The sequence below is a fragment of the Ovis aries genome, chromosome 1 (assembly GCF_016772045.2).
Source record: "Ovis aries strain OAR_USU_Benz2616 breed Rambouillet chromosome 1, ARS-UI_Ramb_v3.0, whole genome shotgun sequence".
NCBI classification, from domain to species: domain Eukaryota; kingdom Metazoa; phylum Chordata; class Mammalia; order Artiodactyla; family Bovidae; genus Ovis; species Ovis aries.
In genome coordinates, this window is record NC_056054.1 from 85,628,550 (window position 1) to 85,643,158 (window position 14,609).

Consider the following 14,609-nt stretch of genomic DNA (forward strand, 5'->3'; position numbering starts at 1 on the left):
TCGTTTACAAACTGTTTCCTGACAGACATGTACTTCTCTATATAAAGTCAAATTCTAACAATGAGAACTACTTAACTATATTGTTGGATTCAAAAGATTGCTACAAACTCACCTCATATACAGCAAGATCTATACCTGCATAAGGTATGATGCCTAATAAATTGGGAACATAACCTTTGTAAAAAGCTCCCATGCCTTCATATTTCAAAATCTTCTTGGCACAATCAAACATTCCAGAGTATTGTCCAGTTTTGCCTACAGCCAGCCTGGTTTTCAGAACCTGGTTATGAAAGAATACAACAAATACTATTATTAACACTAATGCTATCATCATAGAATTTGAAAGAAGTAATTTTACAGAGAACAAATACCTAGCATATATTGTCACTCAAATGACTGTCCAATTTGTTGATGTGTAAGAAACTCTTACACAGTATCTCTCTGGAGGGTCTAAGATCAGAGTCAAGAAGATGCTTTAGTTGTAAAAAGAATCTGAATTAGGGCAGTGGCAGAGGAAACAGAAGGTAATCTATTGATACCTTAACAAAACTGTGACAAATTAGATATGGAGGGTGGGGGAAGGATGACTCAAGAGTTTCTAGCATGGAACTCAGGATGTGGCCAGCAGGATAGAGGGAAGGTGATGCTATTAACTGAGGTGGAGGATGTAAGAGGAAGCTTAGATATTAATTAGGATATCTTTTGAGGGGTGTGTGGAGTAATATGAACAATAATATTAAGATGCTTGAAAGGAAAGCTATATTAACATACATACCATAAAGATGAAAATTAAAAGTATTTCTTAGGTCTTTTCAGTTATTAAAAAACCCTTTGTCATATCAATAAAGATATCTACATCTATAATATTATTTTTACCCTAAAGGAGGAGTTGGTGAACTTTTTCTATAAAGTGAATATTTTAGTTTCTGCAGGACTAAAATACCAGGTCTCTTTTGCAAATTCTTTGGTTTTGTATTGTGTTGTTTTGTTTTTTAAACCACCTTTGAAAGGTAAAAATGCAAAAACCAAAAAAAAAAAAAGGCTGTACAAAATAGTTCACAGATCCATGGTTTGCTAATCTATGCTCTAATGGAAGGATGTCCAGTTAGGATTACCATCACCTAATCTAATTCTAAGGTTCCATTATAAAATTTATGGTATAGAAACTCTTTAGAGAGAATTGGGTGTTCTAATTCTTATTAACACTATTGCAACCAGCCTTCAAGATAAAGCCCAACTCTCCCAGCCTCCTAGTATTTATACCATGTGTATCCCCTTCCACAGTCTATCAGGGGCAGTCTGTGCAACCTACAAAGTAGAGCAGATGTGACCAAAGAGTGCAATTTCTATCTTGGGTGTTCTCTTGAATAACTAATTTGGAAAAAAATACAGCTACCATGTTATGAGGATACACAAGCATCCTATGGAGAGGCCCATGCAATAAGGAAGAGATATGTTCAACCAATAGCTATGGAGCCCTGGCAATACACACAGGAATAAACTTAAGAGGAAGTCCATCCCCCATTGATACCTGCAGGGACTGCAGCCTTGGCTGACACCCTGGCTGCCGGTTGTGAGAAATCCTGAACCAGAGGCCAGATTACTGACCCACAGAAACTGTGAGATGATAAATATGTTTTAAACTATTAATTTTGGGATAACCTATTATGCAGCAATAGATAAAAATACAAACACCACTAATACAATAGACTTCATAATAGTACTTACCTCCATAGGATAAATAAAAGTCTGTGCAGTTGCTCCAGCCATGGAACCAGATACAAATCTCTCAAAGGTTCCTATTTTCTGTCCATCCTCAGTAAGCAACTTCTTGTACTGTATGAATGAAGTTTTAAATGTGCACATTAATATTGCTATAGAATGAACTGTGTTCTTTCCCCATTTCTCCCTCCCACCTGCCCCCCCCCCGGATTCATATTTTGAAACTGCATTAACCTCCAATGCATGGTATCTGGAGATGGGGCCTTTGGGAGAAATTATGAACTGATCATGAGATTGGGCCCTCATGACAGGGTTAGTGTTCTTACAAGAGACATCAGAGTTCTCTTTACCTTTCTCCCACATACATGTTCAATCTCATCCTCCTTCCCTCCCCTTCACTTTTCTCTGCCTCTTCCTTTCTCTCTATCTCCCCCCTCACCCAACATGCATGCACCAAGGAAAGGCCATGTGAACAGTTAGTGAAAGGGTGGCCATCTGCAAGCCAAAATGACAGCCCTCACCAGAAACCAAAGCACCTTGATGACAGATTCCCCAGCTCTAGAACCATGAGAAATAAACTTCCATACTTTAAACCACCCAGCATATGGTGCTCTGTTACGGCAGCCCAAGCTAAGACAATACCAAAATACAAATCAGCTCCTAGAAATCAATTAATTGACAATGTGATGTTTCTCAAAATGCACACACTGCATTAACAGTATCTAACAGAAAAGCAAGGCTTGAATGCTAATAGACTCATTTACTGGAGAGTGATTTTCAAGTTGGAATTCCACAAAACACAGATGGTCCACAGAGGTGACCCTGTAGCTCCTTTGCTGAAACAGAATCACAGCATTCTTCTCCAGATGCACAGGTTAATAAAGTGCTCACAGCTTTTAGATACTGTCCCCATGGTTTTCACCAGTACAAATAAATCAGAAACAAACACATAATAAAACAACTTAGAAAAACAGTTTTTGTAGATAATACATATGATTACACTAACAAAACAACCCCAGACCCCTTGGCCCACCAGTACTAAAGCAAGTGACAAGGCTGATCTGGCCACGGCTGGAAGTCTGGCACAAGTGCAGCCAAAGTACCGATGGGGCAGGATGTTAATATCATGGGCTCCAAAGGCAGGCAGACCTGAAATGGAACCCCAGAACTATATGGCTCTGAGTAAGTTCACAAACATACCCAAACTGCAGGTGCCTCATCTGTGACAACAAGACCTATACCAAACGGGCTTGATGAAAGAGTTATTAGGTAATACACATAACACAGTTAGCACAGTGCTGGGCAAATGTTCAATAAACGTTGTTGTTGTTATTATTATTATCATTATCATCTGTATACAGCTTGGCGAGAAAACCTCTGCCCAAATTAGACTATGGTTAGAAGCCAAGCAAATCAGATTCTTTCTCCTAGAATTGTGACATGGGTCTGTAAGTGTAATTAGGCACTGATATCAGAGGGAGAAATGGACAAAGTGACAAAGCAGCAGACACATGGAGAAGGGACAGGTCAGCGAGGTTCCACTTCTGCACTCCCTAAGGCTCCTCCCCTTAATGCCCCAGGCATCCCCGCAGCGACCCCTACCCCCACCCCCACCTGGCTTTCCTGAGCCAGCCAGAGTTCAAGTCCTTAAAATCAGAATAACTTAGTGCAAAATTACAGGAATACTTTGTCCTAGTACAGTTGTGCTTCTCTGCTCATGATGAAAATTGAATACAATTTCAAAAAGTTCCCCAAATGGCAGATATCTGTCTCCCCCAGAAGTCAATGTTTCTATGGGCTCTATTTCTTGAACTACATCATAATATTAATAACCAAAACTCCTCTTCTGCATAGGCCCTATTAATTTTCCTGTATGTTAGATCATCACAATCATTAAAAATACAATTTATCGAAAGCCGTCCTGCATGTGAATAGGAACCTTGAAGACATATCTTTTACATACTGTACCCCAACCCAAAGCACCCATCAAAAGTACTCAGTAAATACTTAGTGACTGGTAGAAAATAAACATTTTAAGAGTATGGGTTTGGGACTTTGGCACCCCAAAACATACCATGCACAAAGGGAAGAGTTGAGGACAGAGATACAGGGTTAGGCAAAGTGACAAGGGCTTAACCCTGTGTCACCCAAGCTTAGTTTCTACCCCAGGGATGTGGTGTCAGGTGAAAGAGGCTTTAAGAGGCTTGCTCAAGGCCACAGAATTTGACTTTTTCAAAGGAGGCTTAGATGGGCTCTCAAAGCCATTGAAACCTTTTCAGGATTTCAATTTCTTTCCTTTCTTTCTTCCAATTTGTTTTTCTTTCCATCCACCCCATCCATGTCAACTCTCTCTCCCTTTGTCAGAATATCTATTTCAACCTTCTCCATTCCATTCTCCTCCAGCTTCCAGTACCACTTCCTCCCTTATTCTAACAAAAAAAGAAAAGTCCTTTCTTGGGAACTCAAGGAAGAACAAAGAGGCCAACAGGCAAGGATATCTTGGTATTTCTGTCCACTTCCCACAAAATCACCCACATTCACTTCTTCCTAAGCTGACATGACAACAGTTCTCCATGCACTCAAATGGCAAATCCTGTCACAGTCTGGATGACATTTCTTCCTCTGCCCTTCCACTGCCTACCCCACACACATACTTGGCCTGAATACTTACAATACTTGTCTAACTCTCTCACTTATATTTTTTGACTTCCTTCTTTGTACTGACATGCTTCCTTCAGCCACAGGCATGCCATGAAAACAAAATATCAAAACCCAACATCCTTCCATTCTGTCACTCTCTCCCTTGTCTTTTCTCCTTCCTTTCATTGAAGGTAAATTCCTAACAAACGTGTCTACTGTCCAGTTTTCTTTGCCTCCCATTTCCTTTAGCTCATCTCAATTGGTTTCTCACCTCATTACTTCTCTGAAACATTTATACCAAGTTTTCCTAGCCCTGAGGTGATAAATCCTAAAAGATAAAACTTTGTATCATATTTCCTACCCTTCATGAAAGTCTCTCCTTCCTCTGACTTCTAGGCCATCACTTTCTATGGATTCCTCTCTGTCCCCTTGGCTGCTCCGTCTCAGTCTCCTTTGCAGGTTTCTCCGTCTACTCCCTGGGCCTATCCCCAGAACTCGTCACATTCTATAAGTCTGTGGAGGAGCTGGAAGGCTTTGAGCAAACACTGAAAATGTATTTGCTCCACTCATGACGAAGCTTGGAAGCTGGAACGAGCATAACAAAGGGTTATGAGCGTTCACCGAGTGCCTGAGGCTGGGAATGGACAACGAAGGGTTATACACCCGGCCTTGAGGCGTTCGAAGGCTTCCTTCTGACCACCTGTTTCTGAGAGCAAGGACTGTTGTTTCATGATAAGACTCCCTTTAGAGTTTCGCCAAAGCTATGTTATGTCTTGGGCAATGGGAACTGTATTTTATGCTTGAATGCTTTAGTGTTTATCTGGAATGGCTACATGCAAGTCTGCCTTATGCTCTATTCCCTAAGAATTATAAAACTGCACAGTTAGATAATAAACTTTATCAGTCCACTAGAGGCTGTCCCTGAGTGTCCTTTTCAGAGTGCGGTTCTCCGAGCCTTATAAACTCTTCTTGAGTGATCCATTCCAAAGCTTTCACCTCAATGACAACCTATCAGAGATTAAAGGTCCTATGGTCTACTCCTTCCACATGTTACAGAAAGAGCTCAAACCCAGCCTGTGCAAAATGCAACCTGTCATTTGATCTCAAAATTGATTCTTCTTTTTGTCTTTTCTGTGTATTTGGTTGCTCAAGTTAGAAATCAGAAATCATTCTTGATTCTTCTTTTTCACCTCCACATCCACTCAGTGAGTTCTGTTATTTCTGTTTCCCCAAATATTTTTCAGTTCACATCAGTTTTTCTCCAATCACTGCAGCCACTGCCTTATACTGACACTCATCATTTCCTACCTGAATCCCTGAATTATTTCCTTACATAGTCTTCCTGCCTCCGATGGAGCCTCACTCTCTTCCAACACCTCTCTACTTCCCAGGTTGATATTAAATACAAATATACTCATTCTACTTCCCTACATAGGACATTTCAATAATGTCCTCCCCACATTCAGGATAAAATCCAGACTCCCATCACATCTGGCTCCTGCCTATCTGTCCAGCCTGTTTTCATCATCATCTTCCTGGACATACACTCCGTGACACTTGAGCCCAGTGAAACTTTAGCTTCCTTAGTGAACGATGCTCTCCTGTGCCTACATTTCTATCCACAGGCTGCCACTTCTGTTCAAAATACTTTTCCCTTCATCTTAATGAACTTAAGACTGAGGGCAACCTTGGGCTCCAAACCCAGCTCTGGCAGTTCTTTGTTTTCATTCATTCAACAGGGATTTTCCGGAACTGGAACATACACTGAAAACAAATACTGCCTAAGGAAGCTCACAGTCCTGAATTCAATACTGAATTCTGATGAAAGCACTCACAGAGGAAAACAAAGGGAAGGTTTCCTAGAGGAAATAACTCTCCAGTATAAGTGCTGAAGCATGTTTACCACCATAAGACCTAGAGAAAGAGGAATGGGATATGTGTGTGTGTGTCTGTGTGTGTCTGTCTGTGTGACTAGAGTTGGGGTGGTGGAGGGATGACTGTGAAGTACCCCTGGGATATCTAGGTGGAGATGCACAGATATGCAGTGCACAGGTGGATGGGTAGGTACCAAGATGAATAGAAAAATGCTAGAAGGGAAGGCAGTTAGAATACAGATGGCAGCTGAAACCATGAGAACACAACACCACACTGCCTCCCTGATCCTGATAAAACTGCACTGTTACACCAGTGAGAACCAAAATGGACCACCACTTTATCCTCTGTTGATGTGTTTAAGAGATCTACCTACCAGGCTGACACTATCCTTGTCTTCATTTTTCTAAACTGTTAGTTTTTCAATGAAACAAAACCTATTTGAATCCAGAAGGGAGCTAGCTAGGTACTCTGGGAAATTTGAGAATAATAGTTATCCCAAAGTAGTTTACAATTCATTGGGAAAAAGAAAGGGTTTTCTATTATCCAGTGGAAAACTGAATATTCCATAATATAGTATTCTAAGGAAGTCAGGCAGGTGAGGCATCAGTTTTGGTTGGGATGCTTAGGAAATGCTTCTAATAGGAAGCTGGACTTAACAGAGCCCTGAATAAACAGACCTACACCAGGGAGAGAAAATAAACAGGTAAAACAGGCCCCAGAGACTACCACAAGGACACTGCAGCACCTTGTGCAGAGAGCTGTCTCCTGATCTAAGAAAAGTTATCATGCAGAAATTAGAATACTGTGAAGAGCACCCAGAAAGGAGTCTGGCTGGATGGAAGCAGAGGATGCCTGTTGGTGGTGTCCAAGGTGAAAATTAGCCAAGTAGCATAAAGTGTAATATACATAACTGCTTACACTAATACAAACTTCCACAAACATTGACTTCCTGCCTATGGAATAATGGTTTTATTAATATACTTCAACGTTTGTTTTAGGTTCTGGCTTTCCTATCATAAAATCCAGTATGTGGTCAGAATAACTTACAGGTATCTAAAATGTAAGCACTAACTCATGATTTCATAGAGGGAAAATATCCTTCCCAATGACAGGCTGTAATTTAAGTCATAGAGGCTAGATTTTTTTCAATTTTTTTCTTTGCTTCTCTATTCTTTTAAGCCAAGAAAAGACTCCTCTAGACTTTGTAATCTTCTCAAGAGTATTCTGTTGCTCAAGAACTAAACACTAAAAAAAAAAACAAACCAAAACTAAACACTCTCAAAAATCTATTTGAAATAATACAACATATAAGGTGGAGTTAAATTTCAAGGTTCTTATCTATGGTTAACAATGACAAAATAAATCATGGAAAGAATAATTTTGTGCATGCTTAACTAGACAACTCTGCTACTGACCATAAAGAGAAGCCAATTCTAAAATCCACTAGTGTATTTCCTCTTAACATCAAATTAACAGAAAGGTTAATTCAGAAGTAAATCACATTCATTCATTTACTCATTCACTCACTCATTCAACACTTATTGAAGACTTATCACATGCCAGGCTCTGTCCATGTGCTAGAGTGCATGGAGAAGCAGCCAAGCCCCCAACAGATGGAGCTTTCATTCTAAATTCAACTCAGTTTTATAGCAATGTCAGATTACGCAAAGGATCTGAACTTAAAAGTTTTCCTTCCAAATTCTGGATGGGGACCCTTTCATAAAAACTTATGTTCATGTGCAACTTCTATTCTGAATTCAAAATGAGTAAGCTAAAATCTTGCATTTCCTTTAAGAGCTACTTAGAAAACACAAAAACCTTTCTGATATAAGTAATATGAAATTCAGAATCCCAGAATTTAGTGCGGAATCTCTAAATTAATCTAACCTTCTGTAACAGAAATTCTTCATAGAGTATATGTGGAAAATTATCAGTATTAAAATAAATAATCTAAAATGCATCATATTTTAATTGTTATTGAATCAGTTTGACTCCTACTTATTAACAAATTCCATAGGTGATAACTATTACCTGTTCATACGCCCAGAACTTAACAGCTGTCTCAGGAGCAATTTTAATGACGTTTGTACCATTTCCTCTCCAAAGCGAGCGGATACCTCCTTCTTTCACCATCTGCCGAAAGCCGCCATATATGTTCATTTTCGCTGATTTTGATCCATGGACCTAAAAATAAAGCAAAATGATATAAAATACTGGTAAGATGTTATCATTACTATTTCTAAAGCAGCAATACAACCACTCTCTTTCCTTCAATACTGTTTATTACTACAAAAAGATGTATTTGAAAATATAGAAGGTTGAGAAAATATATGATGGGAAGAACTATTGCCACCATTGTAGGAGCCTGACTCTAAGAAAAATTGATATCCTCATTTTGGGAAAGCAGAGAAGACATGATTGAAATTAAAATCATGAACAACACCCATAAGATAAAATGAACCAACTTAATACTTATTAGGCTATGAAACACCCTTTGGCATATGAGCAAGTTCAATGTAAGAAAAATTAGAAAAATATAGTGAAGGCAATATATTATTCCTCCTCCCTGAGAAATAAGACAGACATAAAATATAAATGGGACTGAAAACAATTTGGATATTATGTTTATCAGAACCATAGAGACTAGGATATACATAGCCTGACACCAAAAATAAATTCTATGGCTTATCTTGAGGTATCATGTGTGAACTCCGGACCCAGTGAGTATCGATAAATTACCTGACTCATAATACCAATGTCATAGTTGTTTAAATAAACTAGACCTTATGCTTGCCTCTATCTAAAACTGATTACATATAATAAACCCCAAATAAGCTATTCTTTTTTGTTTTTATTTTGCACTGGGATATAGCCAATTAACAATGTTGTGATAGTTTCAGGTGAACAGCAAAAGGAATCAGCCATATATTCACATGTATCCATTCTCCGCCAAATCCCCCTCCCATCCAGGTTTCTACATAACATTGAGCAGTTCCATGTGCTACCAGGGGCAGTAGGTCCTCATTGGCTATCCACTTTAAATACAGCAGTGCACCACATGTCCATCCCAAGCTCCCTAACAATCCCTTCCCTCTGGCAACCATAAGTTTGTTCTCTAAGCCTGTGAATCTCTTCCTGTTTTGTAAGCAAGTTCATTGTACCATTTCTTTTTAGATTCCACATTTAAGGGAAGTCATACAATATTTCTCCTTCTCTATCAAAAGTCAGCTATTCTTCTGATTGTTTCAGCTTACAAAAAATGAGTCACTACTACATTAAAAAAATAATAATAATAAGATCAGAGGAGCTGAAGATTAAAAGTTAGCCATGAGGGCAGTATGTGATGTAGTCACGATAAAAACCTTCAACATCAAAGACTTTGGTGAGCTTCCTTGACTGGTGTGCAACTCTGTGCATGCTGTCACAGGCTAATGCCAAGAAATAACACACTGTGACTCTTCGGGGAGAAAACAACAGAAATTCTGCATTTGATTCTTCCATGGACTCAGCCCTATGCTCTTTGCTCCTTGGCTGATTTTAATCTGTATCTTTAGTTCTAAAAAACCATAACCATAAGTATAAAAGCTTAAAGTGAGTTCTGTGAATTACTGAATCTGAAGGTACTTTGAGAAACTTCCTGAACTTGTAGGAAATAAAGTCAAAATATATCCATTCTATTTTAAATAAACTGCACAGTAAAATATGACAAAGGAAAGATGAATCCTTATTCAAAATTTCTCAAAGTCAATTTACTACCATTCCTAAAAACAAAAATACAAGCCAATTCTCTCTCCTTTCTCTTTAAAGCAGTATCATTACCCCTAAACATATTTTGAGATGTAGATATATTCTAGATGAATTCTAGAATTCTAGTTGAAAACATTGTCAGAAATCATTCTGTACAGAAATCTAAGGACAAATACAAAAGTATTGACCACAGGAATAATAACACAATTTTCAAAAACCTTCTTAAAGCAACTACTATATTCTAGTGGGATATTCCAGCCTACTAGGCATTTTCCCATAACTTACATTGTTTAATGTTTTTACCACTCTTGTTAGATAGTCTTGCTCCCATTCTAGAATGAAAGAAAATGGAGCCTCAGGGGTTTCATGCAGTATGAGAAATATAGTCAAAAACACTCCATTCCTTGTCTAATCTGTTGTGAAGGAAAAGTTATTCAACTCTCTGAGCCAAGTAATATGAGGATAAAATCCCCTGGCTGCATTATTAGAAGATCAAATGGGTTACCATAATGAAAACCAAATATTAATCCTTTCCTTTTCCTCTTTCTTTCCACTCTGACCAGCCAGGGTTACACTGCTGGTAAATAGCAAAGGCAATCTATAAAACCAGGTCCTTTCTACTAACCTCAGATTTAGAATAACTTTTAAAATTACATCTTTGTTCCAACAGTCTAGATTTCAATAAAAACCCTCTTTTAAGAAAGTATATAAAATAGAAGGAAAATATAAGTAGTTTAAGGAGAGTACTACAACAATGGCTAGAGATTTTCCTTTCTAATTAAACATTTGAATAGGCACAGGATGCCAAGATTAAAAGTTCATCAAACACATGTTCATCACACCTTCCTGGAGAAGGAAATGGCAACCCATTCCAGTATTCTTACATGGCAAATCCCATGGACAGAGGAGTCTTGCAGGCTATAGTCCATAGAGTCACAAAGACTCAGACACGACTGAGTGACTGAGCACATACCTATGTACCAACAGCTTAAAGTAAATGCTTACATGGGCTGAATTTAGGATTAATAGCAATAAAAATGAGAGACTCTTTTTTAAAGGTATGATTATTACTGAGATATCTTTTATCTTTTTTCAAAGTACCACATTTCTCACTATTTCAGAATATTTTGTTCACATTTAGACACACGGTCGTAAAGCTTACCTGCATCATGACTTTCAGTCGATCCAGAGGGGCCGTGCTTGTCCGAGAGACGGCCCCGGCAACACCTCCTGCCAAAAGCTGCCTCCACCACTGTCCCGACTTTTTTTCATCTTCTGTGAATTCATCTGGAATAGTTAAACTATCTCCGATGTCAATACCCTGTTAAAATGGAAGAAAAATCCCCAGGCTCCTTCAATTAAAGATAGATCATTCCACAAGGTTTGTTTCTTTTAGAGAATTACGTGTTATTTTATAACGATCAGTTTCAATCCTTAGAAAGTATTATACTGAACCAATCTGAGCATTTATGATTATAAACAGCCTATTTACACTAAATAAAGTACAGTATCAGTCCACAAGAAAAGAAAATTAACAGTAATTACAAATTTACAATACCAACTATTACAAATTTTCTTAACAGATTCAGGATAACTTTTCTAGGTCTCAGTTAGAATGAAAGAGCAGTGTTTTATCAGATGTAGAGAATCTTACTAGCTATAGAAAGAATTATTTTGTCAGTTCTTCAAAGATACTCCTTTTATCTCAAAATTATATCTACATTATATTTTATATCATGATATGTGCACTAAATATATAAATGAAAATTAAATTAAAACTGTAATGTGAATGCCCCTAAACTTATATCCTGTATATAAATATTTTTATAAATCTAACTTGCCATTTAAAAATTTAGCTAACAGGGAGGTACTGTTTAAAATTATCTACCTTTCAATCTATTCTAAACATTACAGCGGATAACAAATATAACTTGACAGAAACAAAATCATATAATAATATTTTTACAGCTTTATTATCTAAATGGTTCTAGTATAAAAGATTTTATAAGTAAGAATGCCAGGGTTAGAAGCTATGCTATGATAGAAGCCCTCTACTTCATTTTTACTATCAAAAAATGGATATATGGTTATAGCCTCAACTATTAACTATCTCCAAAGATAAAATAATAATTTGATTATGTAAATATGATTTCACATAAGCATACATAAATTTTATCAAGGCAACTGAACTACTAATATAGTATTATTTACACTCAGAGTTGAAAAGGCATCATTTTCTGTTGTTCAGTCGCTGAGTCATGTCTGACTCTGCACCACAGGGACTGCAGCACACCAGGTCCTGCTGTCCTTCACTACCTCCTGGAGTTTGCTCAAACTCATGTCCACTGAGTCAGTGATGCTATCTACCATCTCATCCTCTACCAGCATTTGTCACCATTCATTTTACAATTTTCTAGGTGAGGTTAGGCATTGTTACTAGTGGCAATGTGAATGCTAGGCTTCACTGAGTACATATAAAATGTACTAAAAACCAGGAATAAGTATAGAAGTCAAGCCTATTAGAAAAATTAAAATTCTCTCAAAGAGTTTCCATTGTTTCCAGGAACAGATTGCACACTGAAATGAATTTTTATTTAGGTCAAGATATTTCAGCAGGATATTAATAGAATTTAATTAAAATGGGAAAGTTTTGAGGACTACAGAGAGATAGGTGTGCAGTGCTGAGCAGATGAGCCAAACATTTATTTAATTTACAATGATTATTATGATAGATGCTTTATTCCAGAGATAAATCTGAACAAGCAAGTTTCAGAAGGGATCTTTGGCCATATCAACCATGAGGCACTGAGATTATCTCAGTGATATATTATCTGTACAAAGTAACAGCCTGTAACCTTTACCCTTCCCTAAGGCAGAATCCACCGAGTCAAAGGCTTTGGTATAGTCAATAAAGCAGAAATACATGTTTTTTGGAACTCTCTTGCTTTTCCATGATCCAGCGGATGTTGGCAATTTGATCTCTGGTTCCTCTGCCTTTTCTAAAACCAGCTTGAACATCAGGAAGTTCACGGTTCACGTATTGCTAAAGCCTGGATTGGAGAATTTTAAGCATTACTTGACTAGCGTGTGAGATGAGTGCAATTGTGTGGTAGTTTGAGCATTCTTTGGCATTGCCTTTCTTTGGGATTGGAATGAAAACTGACCTTTTCCAGTCCTGTGGCCACTGCTGAGTTTTCCAAATTTGCTGGCATATTGAGTGCAGCACTTTCACAGCATCATCTTTCAGGATTTGAAATCGCTCAACTGGAATTCCATTACCTCCACTAGCTTTGTTCATAGTGATTGCTTCCTAAAGCCCACTTGACTTCACATTCCAGGATATCTGGCTCTAGGTGAGTGATCACACCATCGTGATTATCTGGGTTGTGGAGATCTTTTTTGTACAGTTCTTCTGTGTATTCTTGCCATCTCTTCTTAAAACCTTCTGCTTCTGTTAGGTCCATATCATTTCTGTCCTTTATCGAGCCCATCTTTGCATGAAATGTTTCCTTGGTATCTCTAATTTTCTTGAAGAGATCTCTAGTCTTTCCCATTCTATTGTTTTCCTCTATTTTTTTGCATTGATCGCTGGGGAAGGCTTTCTTATCTCTTCTTGCTATTCTTTGGAACTCTGCATGCAGATGCTTATATCTTTCCTTTTCTCCTTTGCTTTTCACTTCTCTTCTTTTCAAAGCTATTTGTAAGGCCTCCTCAGACAGCCATTTTGCTTTTTTGCATTTCTTTTCAATGGGGATGGTCTTGATCCCTGTCTCCTATACAAAGTCACGAACCTCTGTCCGTAGTTCATCAGGCACTCTGTCTATCAGATCTAGTCCCTTAAATCTATTTCTCACTTCCACTGTATAATCATAAGGTATTTGATTTAAGTCATACCTGAATGGTCTAGTGGTTTTCCCTACTTTCTTCAGTTTAAGTCTGAATTTGGCAATAAGGAGTTCATGATCTGAGCCACAGTCAGCTCCCAGTCTTGTTTTCGCTGACTGTATAGAAACCTATCAGTTTCTATATGCTGTATATACATATATATATATACATATACACACACACATATATATATAAAACCTATGCTGACTCTTGAGAAATCTATATGCAGGTCAGGAAGCAACAGTTAGAACTGGACATGGAACAGCACACTGGTTCCAAATAAGAAAAGGAGTATGTCAAGGCTGTATATTGTCACCATGCTTATTTAACTTCTATGCAGAGTACATCATGAGAAACGCTGGACTAGAAGAAGCATAAGCTGGAATCAAGATTGCCGGGAGAAATCTCAATAACCTCAGATATGCAGATGACACCACCCTTATGGCAGAAGTGAAGAGGAACTAAAAGCCTCTTAATGAAAGTGAAAGAGGAGAGTGAAAAAGTTGGCTTAAAGCTCAACATTCAGAAAACTAAGATCATGGCATCTAGTCCCATCACTTCAGGGCAAATAGATGGAGAAACAGTGGAAACAGTATCAGACTTTATTTTTGGGGCTCCAAAATCACTGCAGATGGTGACTGCAGCCATGAAATTAAAAGATGCTTACTCCTTGAAGGAAAGTTATGACCAACCTAGATAGCATATTAAAAAGCAGAGACATTACTTTGCCAACAAAGGTC

At 38.0% G+C, this 14,609-nt stretch overlaps 1 protein-coding gene across 1 annotated transcript in view; it reads right to left on the reverse strand.

The window, feature by feature from the left end:
* Positions 1-14,609, reverse strand: part of SLC25A24 (solute carrier family 25 member 24) — a 58,760-nt gene that overhangs the window by 19,403 nt on the left and 24,748 nt on the right. The window contains exons 5-8 of the mRNA XM_015092151.3: positions 11,147-11,305; positions 8,269-8,421; positions 1,729-1,836; positions 113-280 (exon numbers count right to left, since the gene is read on the reverse strand). Of these exons, the coding sequence (XP_014947637.2) occupies positions 113-280; positions 1,729-1,836; positions 8,269-8,421; positions 11,147-11,305 (588 nt within the window). The remainder of the gene's footprint in view (positions 1-112; positions 281-1,728; positions 1,837-8,268; positions 8,422-11,146; positions 11,306-14,609) is intronic.